The 14,631-nt window shown below is 37.2% G+C and overlaps 1 protein-coding gene across 2 annotated transcripts in view; it reads right to left on the reverse strand.

Moving 5' to 3' along the window:
- Positions 1-14,631, reverse strand: part of ZZEF1 (zinc finger ZZ-type and EF-hand domain containing 1) — a 60,587-nt gene that overhangs the window by 11,079 nt on the left and 34,877 nt on the right. Inside the window, exons 31-47 of one of the 2 annotated variants that reach the window (XM_064523423.1) lie at positions 14,366-14,485; positions 13,414-13,575; positions 12,556-12,685; positions 12,173-12,311; positions 11,797-11,962; positions 10,954-11,216; positions 9,724-9,896; positions 8,985-9,138; positions 8,172-8,308; positions 7,328-7,605; positions 6,044-6,218; positions 5,377-5,509; positions 3,804-4,000; positions 3,015-3,134; positions 1,588-1,776; positions 1,131-1,231; positions 468-603 (exon numbers count right to left, since the gene is read on the reverse strand). In XM_064523423.1, the coding sequence (XP_064379493.1) occupies positions 468-603; positions 1,131-1,231; positions 1,588-1,776; positions 3,015-3,134; positions 3,804-4,000; positions 5,377-5,509; positions 6,044-6,218; positions 7,328-7,605; positions 8,172-8,308; positions 8,985-9,138; positions 9,724-9,896; positions 10,954-11,216; positions 11,797-11,962; positions 12,173-12,311; positions 12,556-12,685; positions 13,414-13,575; positions 14,366-14,485 (2,773 nt within the window). Of the gene's footprint in view, positions 1-467; positions 604-1,130; positions 1,232-1,587; positions 1,777-3,014; positions 3,135-3,803; positions 4,001-5,376; positions 5,510-6,043; positions 6,219-7,327; positions 7,606-8,171; positions 8,312-8,984; positions 9,139-9,723; positions 9,897-10,953; positions 11,217-11,796; positions 11,963-12,172; positions 12,312-12,555; positions 12,686-13,413; positions 13,576-14,365; positions 14,486-14,631 lie in introns of both variants that reach the window. The other variant, XM_064523422.1, reaches the window with a different exon arrangement.

Below are 14,631 nucleotides of genomic sequence, written 5' to 3' on the forward strand. Positions count from 1 at the left end.
AGGCAAAAAGCTGCGCAGCCATGCCATTGATTGCAAAACCTCAACCTCAGTTCCTGCTCTTTCACTGTCAGTACTGTGTCTACTTTGCAAGACATTCATTGCTTCTTTGTTCTCCTGCAATTACTATAATGTAACAGTAGAATGGTAAAACAGTAGAACTTAGTGCATAAATTTATTGTAATTAGATAGAATCTCTCTTGTATAAGTAGAGGAAATTACAGCATGCAATTACAGTTTGTTCTCCTGATCTAAGAATTAAGTTCTGTTATTTCCTTAAGGGAGGAATTACAAGGAAGACTACTCACTTCTTGTTGCACCGGTTCATTCGTTTTGACATAAAACATAAGCAAGAGATTATTTCAGATGTTAAAAAGCCTCAGATTTGAAGATACTAAACAAAACTGAAGTTAATCTAATGACTAAGTTCATTATTCCAAAATTGCTTCTCTTTATGGAGACCTACGCACCAAACACGGTAAGATGATCATATCTGTATCTACTGCTTTTGAACTCTGCTCCTCCAACCTCAAACGCTTGCTGGGTTGCCATTTCTGAGCCAATGTTCGGATCCTCTCATCTGTTGTAATTACATCTCCATCAAACCTTTAAAAAAAAAACAGAAACAAAAAAAAACCCCAAGAAACCCCCCATACAAATGTGTTTTGAAATTAAGGCAAATTAAATTTGCACTGAAAGCCTTCCCACCTTGTGTTTTAGAAAGATTCATTAAATGGTACCTATTTTTGTCATACGATGTTAACTAGCCTCCCTGTTCTAACAAGTCAGTTTTACATGTTACAGAATTGCTCATCTCTGTAAGAATGAGATGGCTCCACGATATGCTTTGATTACCAGAAGCCACGGGTAAGCTGCTCATTCGTCCTCAGTTAGGATACTTTAGAAAAACAGTAGACTGACATTTGAGAGTTACTGTATTCAAAAGAACATGCAACATATTTCAAAAGATGGTGACTTGTTTCCATAACTACAACTAAAACTTAGCAGGACTTCATTTCCTTGCTTTTTCACACATGAAAAACAAATCACCTTTGGAACAATTTCTATTTTGTACCTGTTAAAGTTACCACCTGTGCCTGACTTTGCCTTTCTGGACTCAGTCTTTCACATACCTCTTTTGAACTTCCAGGAAAAAAGAATCTGTTCTTTTCATTTGCAGCTCATACATGGCCCGAAGAATATGGAGAGGTGCATTAAGTGCATCATGTGTCATCTGAGCGGGGTGTGGGGAAAGATAACATTGTAAGAAGAGAGGAAAGTTGAGCTTCTTTAAAGATGAGGTAGGTATTATTTCTCTGTTTATCACATGAGCACAGAGTTAATGAATTTCATGCTCTCTGAATTAGTAAGAATACAAGGTAATTTAGCAAAAAGCTTAATAATCATTTTGTAGCGCTCATTACTGTCATTCTGGTATGAAGTTTTATTCCCTTTAATTAACAATACACTGAAATTGTAGCCTCATATTCTTTAAGTTTAGAAGAAAAGCAGCCTTATAAACTCCCAAATATTTTATGCAACTAGTAAATTTGCAGTAACTTCCAAGGAGGGAAAAATAAGTTTAAGTACCAAGAAGCATATTTTGGTGGCTTCATCCAAACCCTCCAGAGGGTCAAGTTTGTTCTGCTCTAAATCAGTGGGACCAACAGTGGATTGCTCCACATCTTGATCTTGTTCCCTTTCTTCCAGTTCAGTATCCTCACGTTCAGCCAGGGAACTGATCTCTTTCTTTGACGAATACAGCATTATTGACAAAATCTACACAGAGAAAAGGTAGCAAATGGTATAGCAGCTGTAGAGATTAGTGTATCTGCAATCAGCCTTTTATAAGAGCATTATAAACATTTGGACAGAGTTTAACACATGCTATTCTAAAAAGAAACATCACTTAAAAAAACAAAAAAAAACAAACCAAAAAGTATTTCCCATTCCACAAATGATTTACATCTTCCAGGCTACTACAAAGACAACTTAACTAGCTGTAAGTGTAAACATTTGAGAAAATAATTCTTTAGCCTCTTCAGGACATCAAAGGTTTCAGCATTCTGAAACAGGGACAGAACCTTGGGGACTGTCACCAATAAGCTCATGGTGTTTTTATGCACTCTTCTCCTTTGAAAATACACCTTTGGCTTCAGCTTGGCCAACAACACTACTACTTATAATAGGAGAACAATAATGTTACACACTTCCTTGGTCCTCCAATTTGCATCAGTCGCAATGCTGAGGATTAATACAGCACTATGGTGAGACATTTTAGTGCTTGAGGCAGAACATCAATTTGCTATGATGCTGCCCAAAGGAGAGCGAGGTGGGACACCTTTCTGAGCCAGGGCTAGTTCTTTGGCTGTAATGCAGAAGGCAACAAGATACCATACTCCAGATCTGATTTTGCAATATTTCCACATACAATCATTTTCAGCACTGCTCTTAAGAGGCATTCCAGGGCTTTTTTGCTTTCTCTCATCTTTGCTGCAGTCTTAATTACAGATTAATACAACGACTCTTGCCTATCATAAAACACAACAATTGAATCCAATTTTACCTTCCAGCAATCTACAAACATTCAGAAAGAACGTATCCAAATGTACATTGGACTTCCCATACTACGCTGCAGTAATGACTTGCATGTGCCAGTAACTGTGTAACAAGACTAATATTTTTGAGATCAATTAGTATGATATTTAAAATTGAAGAATAGAATTTTCTAGAACAATCTAAATAAAATTCATAAACAAAACTGAGTAGGCAATTAACGCCTCATCTTGCAAATCCCTTTCAAATACAAGCAGAAAAAATAAAAATCAGCTCCTGCCTTAATGGACTATTATCCACACAATCATGAAGGACAGAGAAAGGCAGTAAATGAACACTTTTATAAAGACTAATTAGAAATACTTTTGAGACTTTCTTCACAAAATAAAAATGCAATGCCTTAACCTTTCAGGCCATCCTGTGAAGCCTGACTTTTTATAAAATACTGCTTATTCTCTTACCTCCAAGTCTCTGAGAAGCCAGGTCTTGCTGAAGCCAGTTCCTTTGCTGCATTTCTTCACCAGAAGCTTGAGTAAACCAGACTGAAGAAAGGCAGCCTGGATTTCTTTAAAACCATGAGTCTATCAAAGACACACGCAAAATAAATAAAAAATAAAAATGCATCACAAAGCTTGCAATAGCCTTACTCACATGGCTTCAACTGAAATTCATGCCCAGATGTACTATAGTAGAATTTTTTTTCTTTTATTTCCCTAAAAAATACAGATCATCTCTTCATGTACTTTAAGAGTATCACAGAATCACAGAATGTTTGAGGTTGGAAGGGACCTCTGGAGATGATTTACTCCAACCCCCGTGCACAAACAGGGTCACTGTATCAATAACAATATGCACAGTAACAAGTGGATGTTTGTTTTACTCTGACAGTAGGAAAAAAAATACAATCTCTCTCTTCAAATACTTCAGGAGGGAAGAAAAAAAAAAAAGAACAAGTGAACTTAAATGCATGAAGTGTTACCTCTACAAATTTCTTCAACTTTCATGAGGGATCAGCCCCTGCTGAAATTTGAGGAAAATTGATCCAGCTTTCAGTTCTGACTCACTAACACTGTTTAAAACTTAATAATACTTTCAGGCCCTACAGACAGGAGATCCAGGGAGCCAGCTGTGACAGAAATGACTCTGTGCTAGTTCCCCAGTGGCTTGGTCAACGCTCAAGTCCCTGTTGCACTAGGTAGTATATAGCTAAAGGCCAGAACTTCGTATTCTACATGTCAGGGAAAAGATACCTTGAGTGTTCTGTAAAGTCCCTTCAGAGCAAGTGACAAGACCCAGGTCGCTTCCACTGCCTCAGCATAACTACTGTCTATGCTGGTTTGCAAGAGGTGACTGGATATCAGAACAAAGTGCTGGAGGTACTGTCTCAGCTGGGTCTCGGAATCGCTGCTTTCCTGTCCACATTTCTGAATCAGCTGATAGTCTTTCACTACAAGAGAGAAAAGACATGTTTCTCTATGTTCATCTTAAAATGCTGTGAGATCACCTCTTACCAGTAAATATTATTAGGTTAAGACAAGAACATGATTAGTATGTGAAGTACATTCTAATAACCATATTAAAGAGGACCACCTACCAGAGGACATGAATGTTTGCTCTGGCAAAATTCTGGCTTTGTACTCAAATTATCTCTGTTTCATTAAACAGTTAAGAAAATATCTTATCTTTCTGGGCAAATTAAAAAAGTAACAACCAGATAACAACTTCTGGCAGCAGCTTATTGACTGTACATATTTGCACACAAACAGTTCAGCATACAAAGCAGAACATGCTTTAATATTTTTAAACCAGGTGAAGTACAGGAAAAAAAAAAAACTTCCTCTGGTACAATGACCCAGGAAGCAGCATCTAGTTGTTTGGGTTTTTTTTTTGTTTGTTTGTTTTTTAAATAGCCTTTAGACACCATAATAGCCAGCACACTCTACTGATGTACCCTAGAATGGACTACTCTAAGATATCCAGACATTTTCCTTGGAGTATATATTATTTCATACTATATAACTCTCTTTACATTTATGTCCTATAACTTTAGAGATATCCAAAATGTTTCAAAAAGTTCTTCCACACAGGAGGAAAGCAGAGAAGAATACTCCTGACACATTATAAAACACATGACTAAAGAAGTCAGGCCTGTCCTCCTGGCATGCTTTTCTACAGGATCAGGAAAGAAAAACAAACACAGCACCATTTCATAAGCAATCAATCAGTTATGGGCATGCGTTTGTTTGGTTTTTGCCTTCATTTGCTAGTGGGTAGCACATCCTGCCCACACTGGGAACAGGCACTTCGTTACAAAAAAGAGTATTTTTGGAGCAACAGAAGGGACTACCTCAAACGTGTTCAGGCTCTGAGTGCCACTCCTTTAAATGGCAGCACTTAACCACACAGGAGCAGCATGTGCATTTTTCAAATTTTCAATTATTTTAAAACAATAAGCACATGTTTATAGAGGACAAGATACAGGCAGTAAGCAAATCTCAAAACAGAAAGAACTGCTTAATCAAAGGCCTAATTCTCAGACTCCTCAATTAATAAACTGGTCAACGCTGCTTCCTAAATCCTCTTCCGAATAAAAATCAAATGTTAAATCAAAGAAAAAAAAGAGGTCTCCATAATCTTTACTGCAGAAGCTTCACAATTTGATTTAACTTACAGGCAGAAAATCAGGTGATTTACAAATAAAGGAATGCAATCTCTGCAGACCTGTATCAAGGGGTCTATTTAAAACATTCGGTTTTGGCTACCCATAAGAAACTGTAAGGAAATACTCTGCAATTCTTTGATAAAACAATAATGTCACAGAACCTGTTTTCCTCTTTCGGGTTTTGATGTCTACAACAACTGCCCTGTTTTTCTCAGTGAAGTGCTTCAGGATGATCACATTATGAGGCTCATTAGCATTATCCATGTATACAGAACGAGTCCCCATACACAGCACCTGAAATTGCAGAAAAAGTTTCAGTTATGATTTGGAGTATTTATTCAAAAATACACTATCACCTTTTATGTTGGTTACATTTTGGTTATGCTTGGTATTGTATTTGTTAGCTGAACAATCTGCTTGCTGCCAGATATTTACTGGTCTTTAGAGACAGACTGTTGGCTTCTATAATGAAATACCTACTACAAACTTAATGCTAAGTAGGCAAAAATCAGAGTTATGACTACCAAGAACGACACTGGTTTGTTTCACTTGTATAAAAAACCCCTTTTTGAGATTCAAATGTACTAAGCTGGTTTTCTCATTATAAGTAATACTCATTCAAGGAAATGCAAAGCAAAACCAGCTATATTATTCTTCACTAGATAAAAATTATTTATGCGCAAGTGGAAAGATGTGAACTCTGACATACACCGGGTTTTGAAGGTTTACAATGGGATCTCCCCAATTGATGAAATCTGTAATATTTAGAAATAGAAACCTAAAAGCTTTAATCAATTTCTTTTCCTTTAATATCAACAGGCCACTTACCTCAGGAAACCCAACCAGCACCAATAAAGTGAAGATATTGGTGTGCTTTAGCTGGAAGGGTAGTTGCTTAATGCAATGGTCAGTGAAAGCAGCGATCACATTATGCCACTGCGCAGAAGAGTTCAAAGATCGAAGAATATCTGCCATGGAGCTTGCCCAGTCCAGACCTACACGACTGGAAAGCAAGAGCAGTCTGTATTAGGAGGGCTGGCTACAGACTTTCCTGAAACTACTTCTCCTCAAGACACAGTACCACTATCACAGTACTTTTTATCTGTTACAGCTATAGTTTTCATACTACTATTATACAACTGTTTCTTCCAAATATTTGAAGCTTTGATGTTCAGCGACACAAAAAAATCTATTTTGATTTGCATCATTAGAGCATAGATATTATTTTGTCTTCTTAAATCGTTTAGAGTCCCAAGTCAAAGTTTGCCTGAATGCTGTCAACTTGAATTCCTAATTTTAGTTTACAGCTTAGAATTTTTTCTTTATACAAAAGCAAGTGGTCTTCTTCCCACATACATGACTACCTGCTCTCTTACTATTAACTACGTAGGGAGTCTAGAGAGCCTGGCCTCCTTGTTCTAAAGTTACTCCTTGAGAATCTCCTTTCCCTCAGCTGATCTTCTGAATATTCTGTCTTAATATTTTAGATGCTTTTCTATTTGTTTATGAACCTACACTAGAGAACATAGCTACAATAAAAAAATAACACTGTCATATTTAACAGGCATGATACTAATCTTAGAATGCTTCAGAGCTTTCTCAAGATCCTGAAAATGGAACATCTTCCCTGCTTCTCCTCGTTACTTCCAATGTAACTTTACTATACAAGGTCTCGATCTTTAATACTCTTCCATAAAAGGGGCAGATCCAGAACTCAGCATTGATGATAGCTGCCACATGATGCGCTCTCCTCTTTTCCCAAGTTACACAAAGAAAATGTAACTCAAAGGGAGAAAATTAACTTCATACAAAAACATAGGACTGTATTTTGTTTTTCCATTAAAGTTCTAAAACATTAGGTCTTCCACCATAACATGCTACATATATAAGTGCAGGAAACTCGGCCATTCTTCACTGGACAGCCTTCTTTTGGAAGGAAGCTTAAGAGATGCTGACTGCAACAAGGGCTGAGGCTGCTAAGCCCTTCCCAGGATCAGGAGGTGGGTTTAATTGACTTCCTGGTAAAAACTTCTCCATGCATGAGGCACACGTAAAACAAAATTAGTATTAGTCCCATCAAGGAACAATTAATAGGTTTTAATTAAAAAGCACCTGTCTAAACACACAGCTCCCAGACTGAACAGAAGATGAGTTGTCTTCCACCCTTCTGGCACTGTAGACCCATCTCCTGCAGCAAACAAACTATGTTTGGCTGAAAGGACTTTAGCCACTGCAGCGTCCACTTCTGCAGGCATAAGTCGCAGGATTAACTGGCCCAGAAGTCCCAGTGTTAAATGGTAAGTTTCATTCAGGTGGCCAGCATTTGAAATTACAACCTGAAACATCAGTGGCAGTATTTGTTCCAGGTTAATCAAAGACATTGTGGAGCCCTATGGAAAAAGAAAAAAACCCAGTAAGGTGCAGAAAGAAAACAAGATTTTTAGTCTAAGTCATAGCACGTACAATAGTTTCTGTTCTGATGCTGTCTTTCAAATGGTAAAAAAAGGAAATGACAGACTAGGCTTTTGTACACTTCTGCAAGCAGGCAGAAGGCTGCAAATCATACATCTTAACATAGTTTTAGTTACATTAGGATTAACCATACAAAATGCTTTCCATAAAATTGAAACAGGAAGCCATGGTCAAGGCTGTATTCAGTAGTAAAATCTGACATACGAGCCTGAAGTGACAGTTTAACTTTTCTGGTATTGAACAGTTACGATGGACTGCTTCACAGATAGATCAAAATTCCCTTCCCCTCTACCCCCACCAAGGAATGAAGCCTAATGTGTCCTTACTAAGGTAAAATGGCTTAAAATATTCCAAGTCTGACATCAGCATTTTGTGACATGTAAGCAAGAACCCTTCTCCCACATCATTTAATTTGCTATGGATGCTATCCATGTTATTTGTGACTCCTATCCAACTATATAGATGGAAAGTACAAAGAACTAACTGATTTAAAAGGTGGTAACATAGCTGCAAGCAATCCTAGAATCCTCTTCTGAGAGCATTCAGCAAAAACTTGTTCCTGGCTAGGTATTAAAACCTTCTCTGCTTGCTTCTGTGCTGAATCTTCTGAGAGGTAATCACCTGCTTTTTAAATTAAAAAAAAGAAAAAATAAAAAGACATAAAGACATTAAAATATAAAGTAAGAAATAAATAATAGTTTAATGCTTATAATTACAATCTAAGGACAAAGCACATTTTTTGGCTTTATTAAAAATTTGATAAACCAATCTTTATATAAAAAATAGCAGACAAAGAGATACATCTACCTCATTTATCCAAAAACGTACACAGAACAATACCACGGACAGATTCATTTTACTATCACAATACTAACAATTCCAGCTTCTAATGGAATAAGACACTTAACCTCTGGTTCCACTTAATCTCTGGTAAGAATACTAATTTAAAGGTTCTCTGTAAATTAATGGGACTATTAGAAAAAACATGAGAAGTGGGTTTGAAGTGTCTAGCACAAACTTATTAAGTGTTGTGTTAGATCAGCAAGAACTATAATCCGTTTGCATGGATGTATCTCACTGAATTCTACTCTAGTTTCTAGAATCTTTTAAACAGATTGCAATGTAGCAGTTATTCAGAGCAATATGGTTGTCAGGTTTTTATGAAACAGACAGTTCACTTGCATTACAGATATTTGCAAATACACAAAAATGAGATAGGAATAAAAAAAATTCAGCTGTTTTCTTTGTATATGGGTGGATATTTCCATGATAAGAAAAATGGAAAATAATCTCTTACTTGATGGAGAAACATTATCATCTGCAGACAAGTCTGACTCTTGACTTAAAACTGCTTTCTTTGCAAAGAGAGCATTAAGATTGCTTTCAGTTCCTTGTTTTTCTGCTTTATCTTCTGTAGAGGACTGGATTTCATTGTGAGCATCTCCTTTCCCCTAAAAATAAAACAAATGCAATAAAAAGATTAAAATACAATTTAATACCTACGGAAACAGCCATGGAAAGAAAAAGTCAGTGATTTGCATTTGGCAAAAAAGTTTTTCCTAGACTATCAAAACCTTTCACTGGTTAAGAATTTCTTGATGCATACAAGTCTTAAGTTTCTACACAGTGAAAACGAATTTTTATTTTTTTGCCTGTATCTTCCACGTGTAAAACTATTACACTTAAAAAAAGAATACAATGGACTGTAAAAGACACACTTTCCTACCTAAATAGATCTAACTACTGGCGGGAACCACAAACTATTCAGAAAAGAAATGTCCTTTGATTCACCAAAATGTTGGAGGGAGGGGCAAAGTTGCTTGTGAGAAGATAAGGTGATGCTTTAATCTTTGATCAGATGAATCTAGTTAAAAACAAGGGAATCAACAATCCTTCCCTTGCCCTCCAGTTTTAACCTACAAATGAAATCCTTCCTATTCATTATTTCATTTACATGCCCCAGAGTAGGATGTTCAACCTCCTGAAGATCACACAACTAATGGATACCAGGGGCTCTATAAATAATGGGTACTCACATTGCAATGCATAAAGGAGCCTGTGTTTGCCTTCTCCTCTCTTCCCTTCGCTGCTTTATCTCCAATATGGCTTTTTGCAGCACCATCTGTGGGAGGACTGACTGGAATGGTATCATTCTCTGAAAAGGATTCACCTTCCGGCAGCATACAGAGGAGAGCTAAATTTTTCAGACCTGAAAGCAAAAAAGAGTGACAAAAGCTATTTAGAGTTTGAGTGGCAAGACAAGCAAAAAGCAGAAGTGAAACATATTGAAACAGAACTGCAAACTTCCCCTCAAACATTTCTTTTGAATTTTACTAAGTTCAACCCCATCAAAGTGATGTTCCCTATCATGTTCACTTGACTATGTAATTCCATTAAATAATTTTGTGAAGAACAGGTGGTGACATTTCCTGCCTCACAAAGATGCCATCAGGGTAGAAGTCATAATTGGTTTAAAAAAAAAAAAAAAGTTTCAGCACTCCCAGCACTCTGAGTTATGAAATGTAAATGAAATATTTGTCTTAATTTTTAATCTTCTGACCACTTAAATATTTATACAATAATACTGTACATTAAAAACAAATAGGTGAAACAATGGAGCATGCATAAGTAACATTTGGTGGCAGCAATAGTGGTATTTCAGCAGTATTAAGGCTTCTCAAAAAATGCCAATACACTCATATGAAATTGAGTCCAAAATTTTTAATACATTCAACACAGGATTCTGTTCTATCACCCTATTTTCTATTAGTAGGTCTTAGTTCACAGAAATCTTCATTTCCAGACAAAAGGACATTTTCCTCAGCAACTCATTTCATACCACAAATAATGTTAAAAAATTTTAGCCTATCAAGGCAGAACAAAAAACATTTTCTACCAAGTTATTTGCTATCCTTCGAGTCCTTCAATTAACAATAACACTGCAGCAACAGGATGTGAAACCATATTGATCCCTCTACAACATCCAAGAGGGGAAAAAAAAAAACAAACAACCGAAGAGTTGCCAAGTTGTCTTCAATGGTTTTGTAAGCAGTAAATTAATTTTCTCAAGCACCCTATTCTCCCAAAACATGTTCCAATGACCCTGAACGACACGTGTTGTACATTTGCTTTCTACATAAACAATTATTCTCAGTGAAGTACACAGTAATTTCCCCTTTCCTTTGGAAACTTCAAAGTGAGTAATCACAGACTTTTCTGAAAATCTGCTGGAAACTATTGTTTCAGAGAAGGAGGAGCTGAATCACCTTTTCCGTGCTGCGCTTTCATCAGGCAGTCTCCGATGAGCTGGATGCACTGATGTTGCAGAACTCTGGCATGACTGAGGACCTGCGAATCTAGTTGCTCTCCTTCTACTTCTTCCCCATTTGCCAGGTCTGCACTGTAGAGAGTCAAAGCTGCAAACAACAGCCAGGAATAGTTGTGGACATATGGCTGGATGAGCCTCTGTCGATCGCTGATTCGAATGGTCACCATTGGGTACACTGTGATGCTGTGAGTGGGCAAGTGACTGAAAGAAGAAGATATTGACAATTTTGAAACACAGCTCCTTTCTTGATATGTTATTAATAACGCAAAATATGTTTATAGGAAACTATCACAAAAGAACGTATATTCCAGAACTTCAAGCTGTGGACCTTCAAGTGGTGTAAACTATCAGAGCCTCACTGACATCAGCAGTGCTCACTTAAGAGAACCTGAACTGTCAAGAGAACACCTGCTTGAGGAACACAGCTTGAGAAGATCTTCAGTGTCAAACATACACTGAAACCTACGTTGTCTAACCGCAGCATTGTGTTCCCTTATTCTAGCCTATCATTCAGGATAGATGAATCTCCTCCTGCGGCTTTCACAGCCACAGCTAGGAAACACCTGGAACCAAGTAAGTTCAGAACTTAGGGCAGGTTTCCAAGCTACAGAAATATTTGCTGAACCAGTCCTATATCTGCTGTTTCCTCTAAGCACATCAATTACATGTTCTGATGTCAGACATGACCTTGCAAGAAGTGACATGAGAATGACTGTACTTGGTTGCTAATTAACACTTTTATAGCACATGAACTAGGGGCACAAAATCACATATTCAATACCTGTCAGAGTACTTCTTTGCAGAATAGCATCCATAGCAAAGGTCAAAGTCATCACACACATTGCAGTTCATTCGCCGACCTATGATAACTCCTTGACAGTGATCACAGGCGTACTCCATGTTAACCATTTCATGGTCATCTTCGTGACCTTCAGGTTTAACTCCACCTGTAAAGAAATTTTTTAAAATTCTGCCAATAATCCTTTTTGGTAAAGGATCTTTCTTAATTTCACGGACAGATTAGAAAAAGACAAAAAGCCTAACATTTCCAAAATGTGCAAAAGAAAAGTTTTTCCCTTTGTTTTATGTACAATTTAGGAGAGACTATTTTGCTTTCACAGGTAAGGCTTTGAGGGTTTTTTTTTCTTAATTCTTACCAAGGAAACAAGTTTTACAAAGATCCATGTCATTACACTGCAGACAGCGGTAGCGGTGCCACGGTGCAATTTCATCACAGCCATCACAGGATATGTCCACATTTAACAGGTCACAGTAACGAGCAACAAACATGTGCATCTAGAACAATAAATGGATACATTTATTTCCTGACTTTAAGAAAGCCCTTTCTAGACAGAAAGCAGAACACTCCCCCCATAACAAAAGGATGGGCATTTTTTTAATCGTTTTAGACTTTTGAAGGCCTGTGTGGAGCCAGGGATCCAACTCATGAAAAAAATCAGTGGAAGCCAGATGCCTTTCTCTCCTTCGTGCTTTTAAAAATCTCCTATTTACCCCTTCGGCAGATAAATAAGCAAATCACCTTTCTCTGCTTCTCTGGGTCAGCTTGAGCTATCTTTTCATACCAGGTCTCAAACATTACATCCTGACATTCATCCATCCACTCACAGTTTTGCTTGTAGTCTGCAATTTCATCTTCTTCGCTCCACTGACTAAAAGAAAAGCAAGCTCAAAATGAAGTTTGAATGCAATAAGGCTTCCCACTAACATAACTTGGAATGCTTTTTTTTATTATTATTATTTAAACAAGGTGCTATAACCTAAAAATAAGATAGCAAGAATTCCAGTTCACTTGATTAATAAATGACTAAGTAGCAACCTCCTTGTTGCCTCTGTGACAAGTTCTTAAACACATATGAGGAGCATAATGCAAAACCAGAAAAATCCACGTTTACAAAACTGCTGTTAGTAACTCCGGCAGATTAGATCAGAATTTTTGAAAGGTTATTTCCCTCTATATTTGTTCACGTGTAAGAAGAATGAGCTTTATAAAAATGCAACATGAAGCTGTTAAATACATTCAATATTTAGCAAGACAAGGTACTGTATTATCTGCCTTGTACAATGCTAAACGAATGAAGCATTCCATCAATAGTCAGTTTAAAGATCAAATTTTAATAGCCTTTGCACTAGTAACACTGAAGAAAACCCAAACAAATACTTAAGCACTTCAATACTTGCCAAAGTTTTGACCTACTTATTAACAATACAAAGTTCAGAACTCATCCTTAACTAAGTATATATACACACAAACATAAATATATCTTTATGTGTGTGTGTGTATATACATACATACATACACACAGACACACACAGAGACACACAGAGACATGTATCAATAGTTAGCCACACGTGAAAGTTGCATTTCTTCCTGACTCACCAGATCACACTGTCATGAATACTTATGTTTTCTTGTGATGTGGTCATAAGAAGATACGGTAACTGAATCTCAACAAAGAAGGAAAGATCACTTGGTTCCCAACTCATATCCAAAAGATGAAGGAGAGTTGTCTGCACGCAAGATAAGGCAGGAAGCAATGATCTAAATAAGAAACAAGATAACAAAATATGACAGCTCTAACCTAAAGCTGGAATCGCGTATTTGGGGGTGGGGAGGGGAACATTACTGTAGACTGATTTCAAGGCTTTACTTTGCAGTAAATCAACTCTGTGGCAGAACCTCAGGTTTACTTATACACAAAAACTTACATGATTTAGCAAGAAGCATAGCCAACACAGTTTGAACCAAAGATGGCATCTTTTAAAGATTCAGGAGAGAGAGAGCTTATGCTATAACCTGAGTACAGCAAGGGGGTCTGTCTCCTGTCTACAGTAAACTGTTTTTTCTTGATATTCGCAGGAGCTTTCTCTCTTTGAAAATTTGCCACGATCAGTTGAAACTGGCCAAAGGACTCAGAAGTTATTTGCAGGCAGACAGACATCATAGTCGCAAAGTCTCATTTCTCTAGGACACCTGGCTAGAAATCCTAACAGTTCTAACCAAAACATTATCAAAACACGAGGCTTTAATGTTACAGCATGGTGGCAGAACTGTGATATTACGGTTTTAGTAGAACTACAAAATGCCATGTAGTCAAAGTTTGAACATTAATGAATTTATTGAGCTTTCCTGCATAGCAACAATAAAAAGGTAAGCTGGTGTTTTAGATCACAAACGAGATCAAGATACCTTACTTAGTTCTGTAAACAATACTGAGTACGGTTCTAGCTCTTAATTGAGACATCAAACAATAAATAACAAATGAGAGGGGAAGAGGTGAGGAAGAACAGCGATAAAAGCTCACATTACATAGGTAAGCAGTGTACTGTACCTGTCATTAATGGTACTAAATCCCTTCACAGAATTCACCAGGAACAAAACAAGCTGATAGTAGGACTCTCGAATCTCTTTGTGTAGCTCAGCGCCGCAGCCTTCCAAGTTTCCAAAGTAGCTAGAAATTAAAAAGTCAGTTTAGCAGTCTGGAATTCACTGCTTCATTTTAGGTAGCATGCTTCATGCAAGTATAAGAATGGGCAGCATTTTAAGCACTTCCAGCAAGTGGAAAGAATGCTAACTTTGTTTAAAGTGCAGTCTGTC

The sequence above is a fragment of the Dromaius novaehollandiae genome, chromosome 19 (genome assembly GCF_036370855.1).
Source record: "Dromaius novaehollandiae isolate bDroNov1 chromosome 19, bDroNov1.hap1, whole genome shotgun sequence".
NCBI lineage: Eukaryota > Metazoa > Chordata > Aves > Casuariiformes > Dromaiidae > Dromaius > Dromaius novaehollandiae.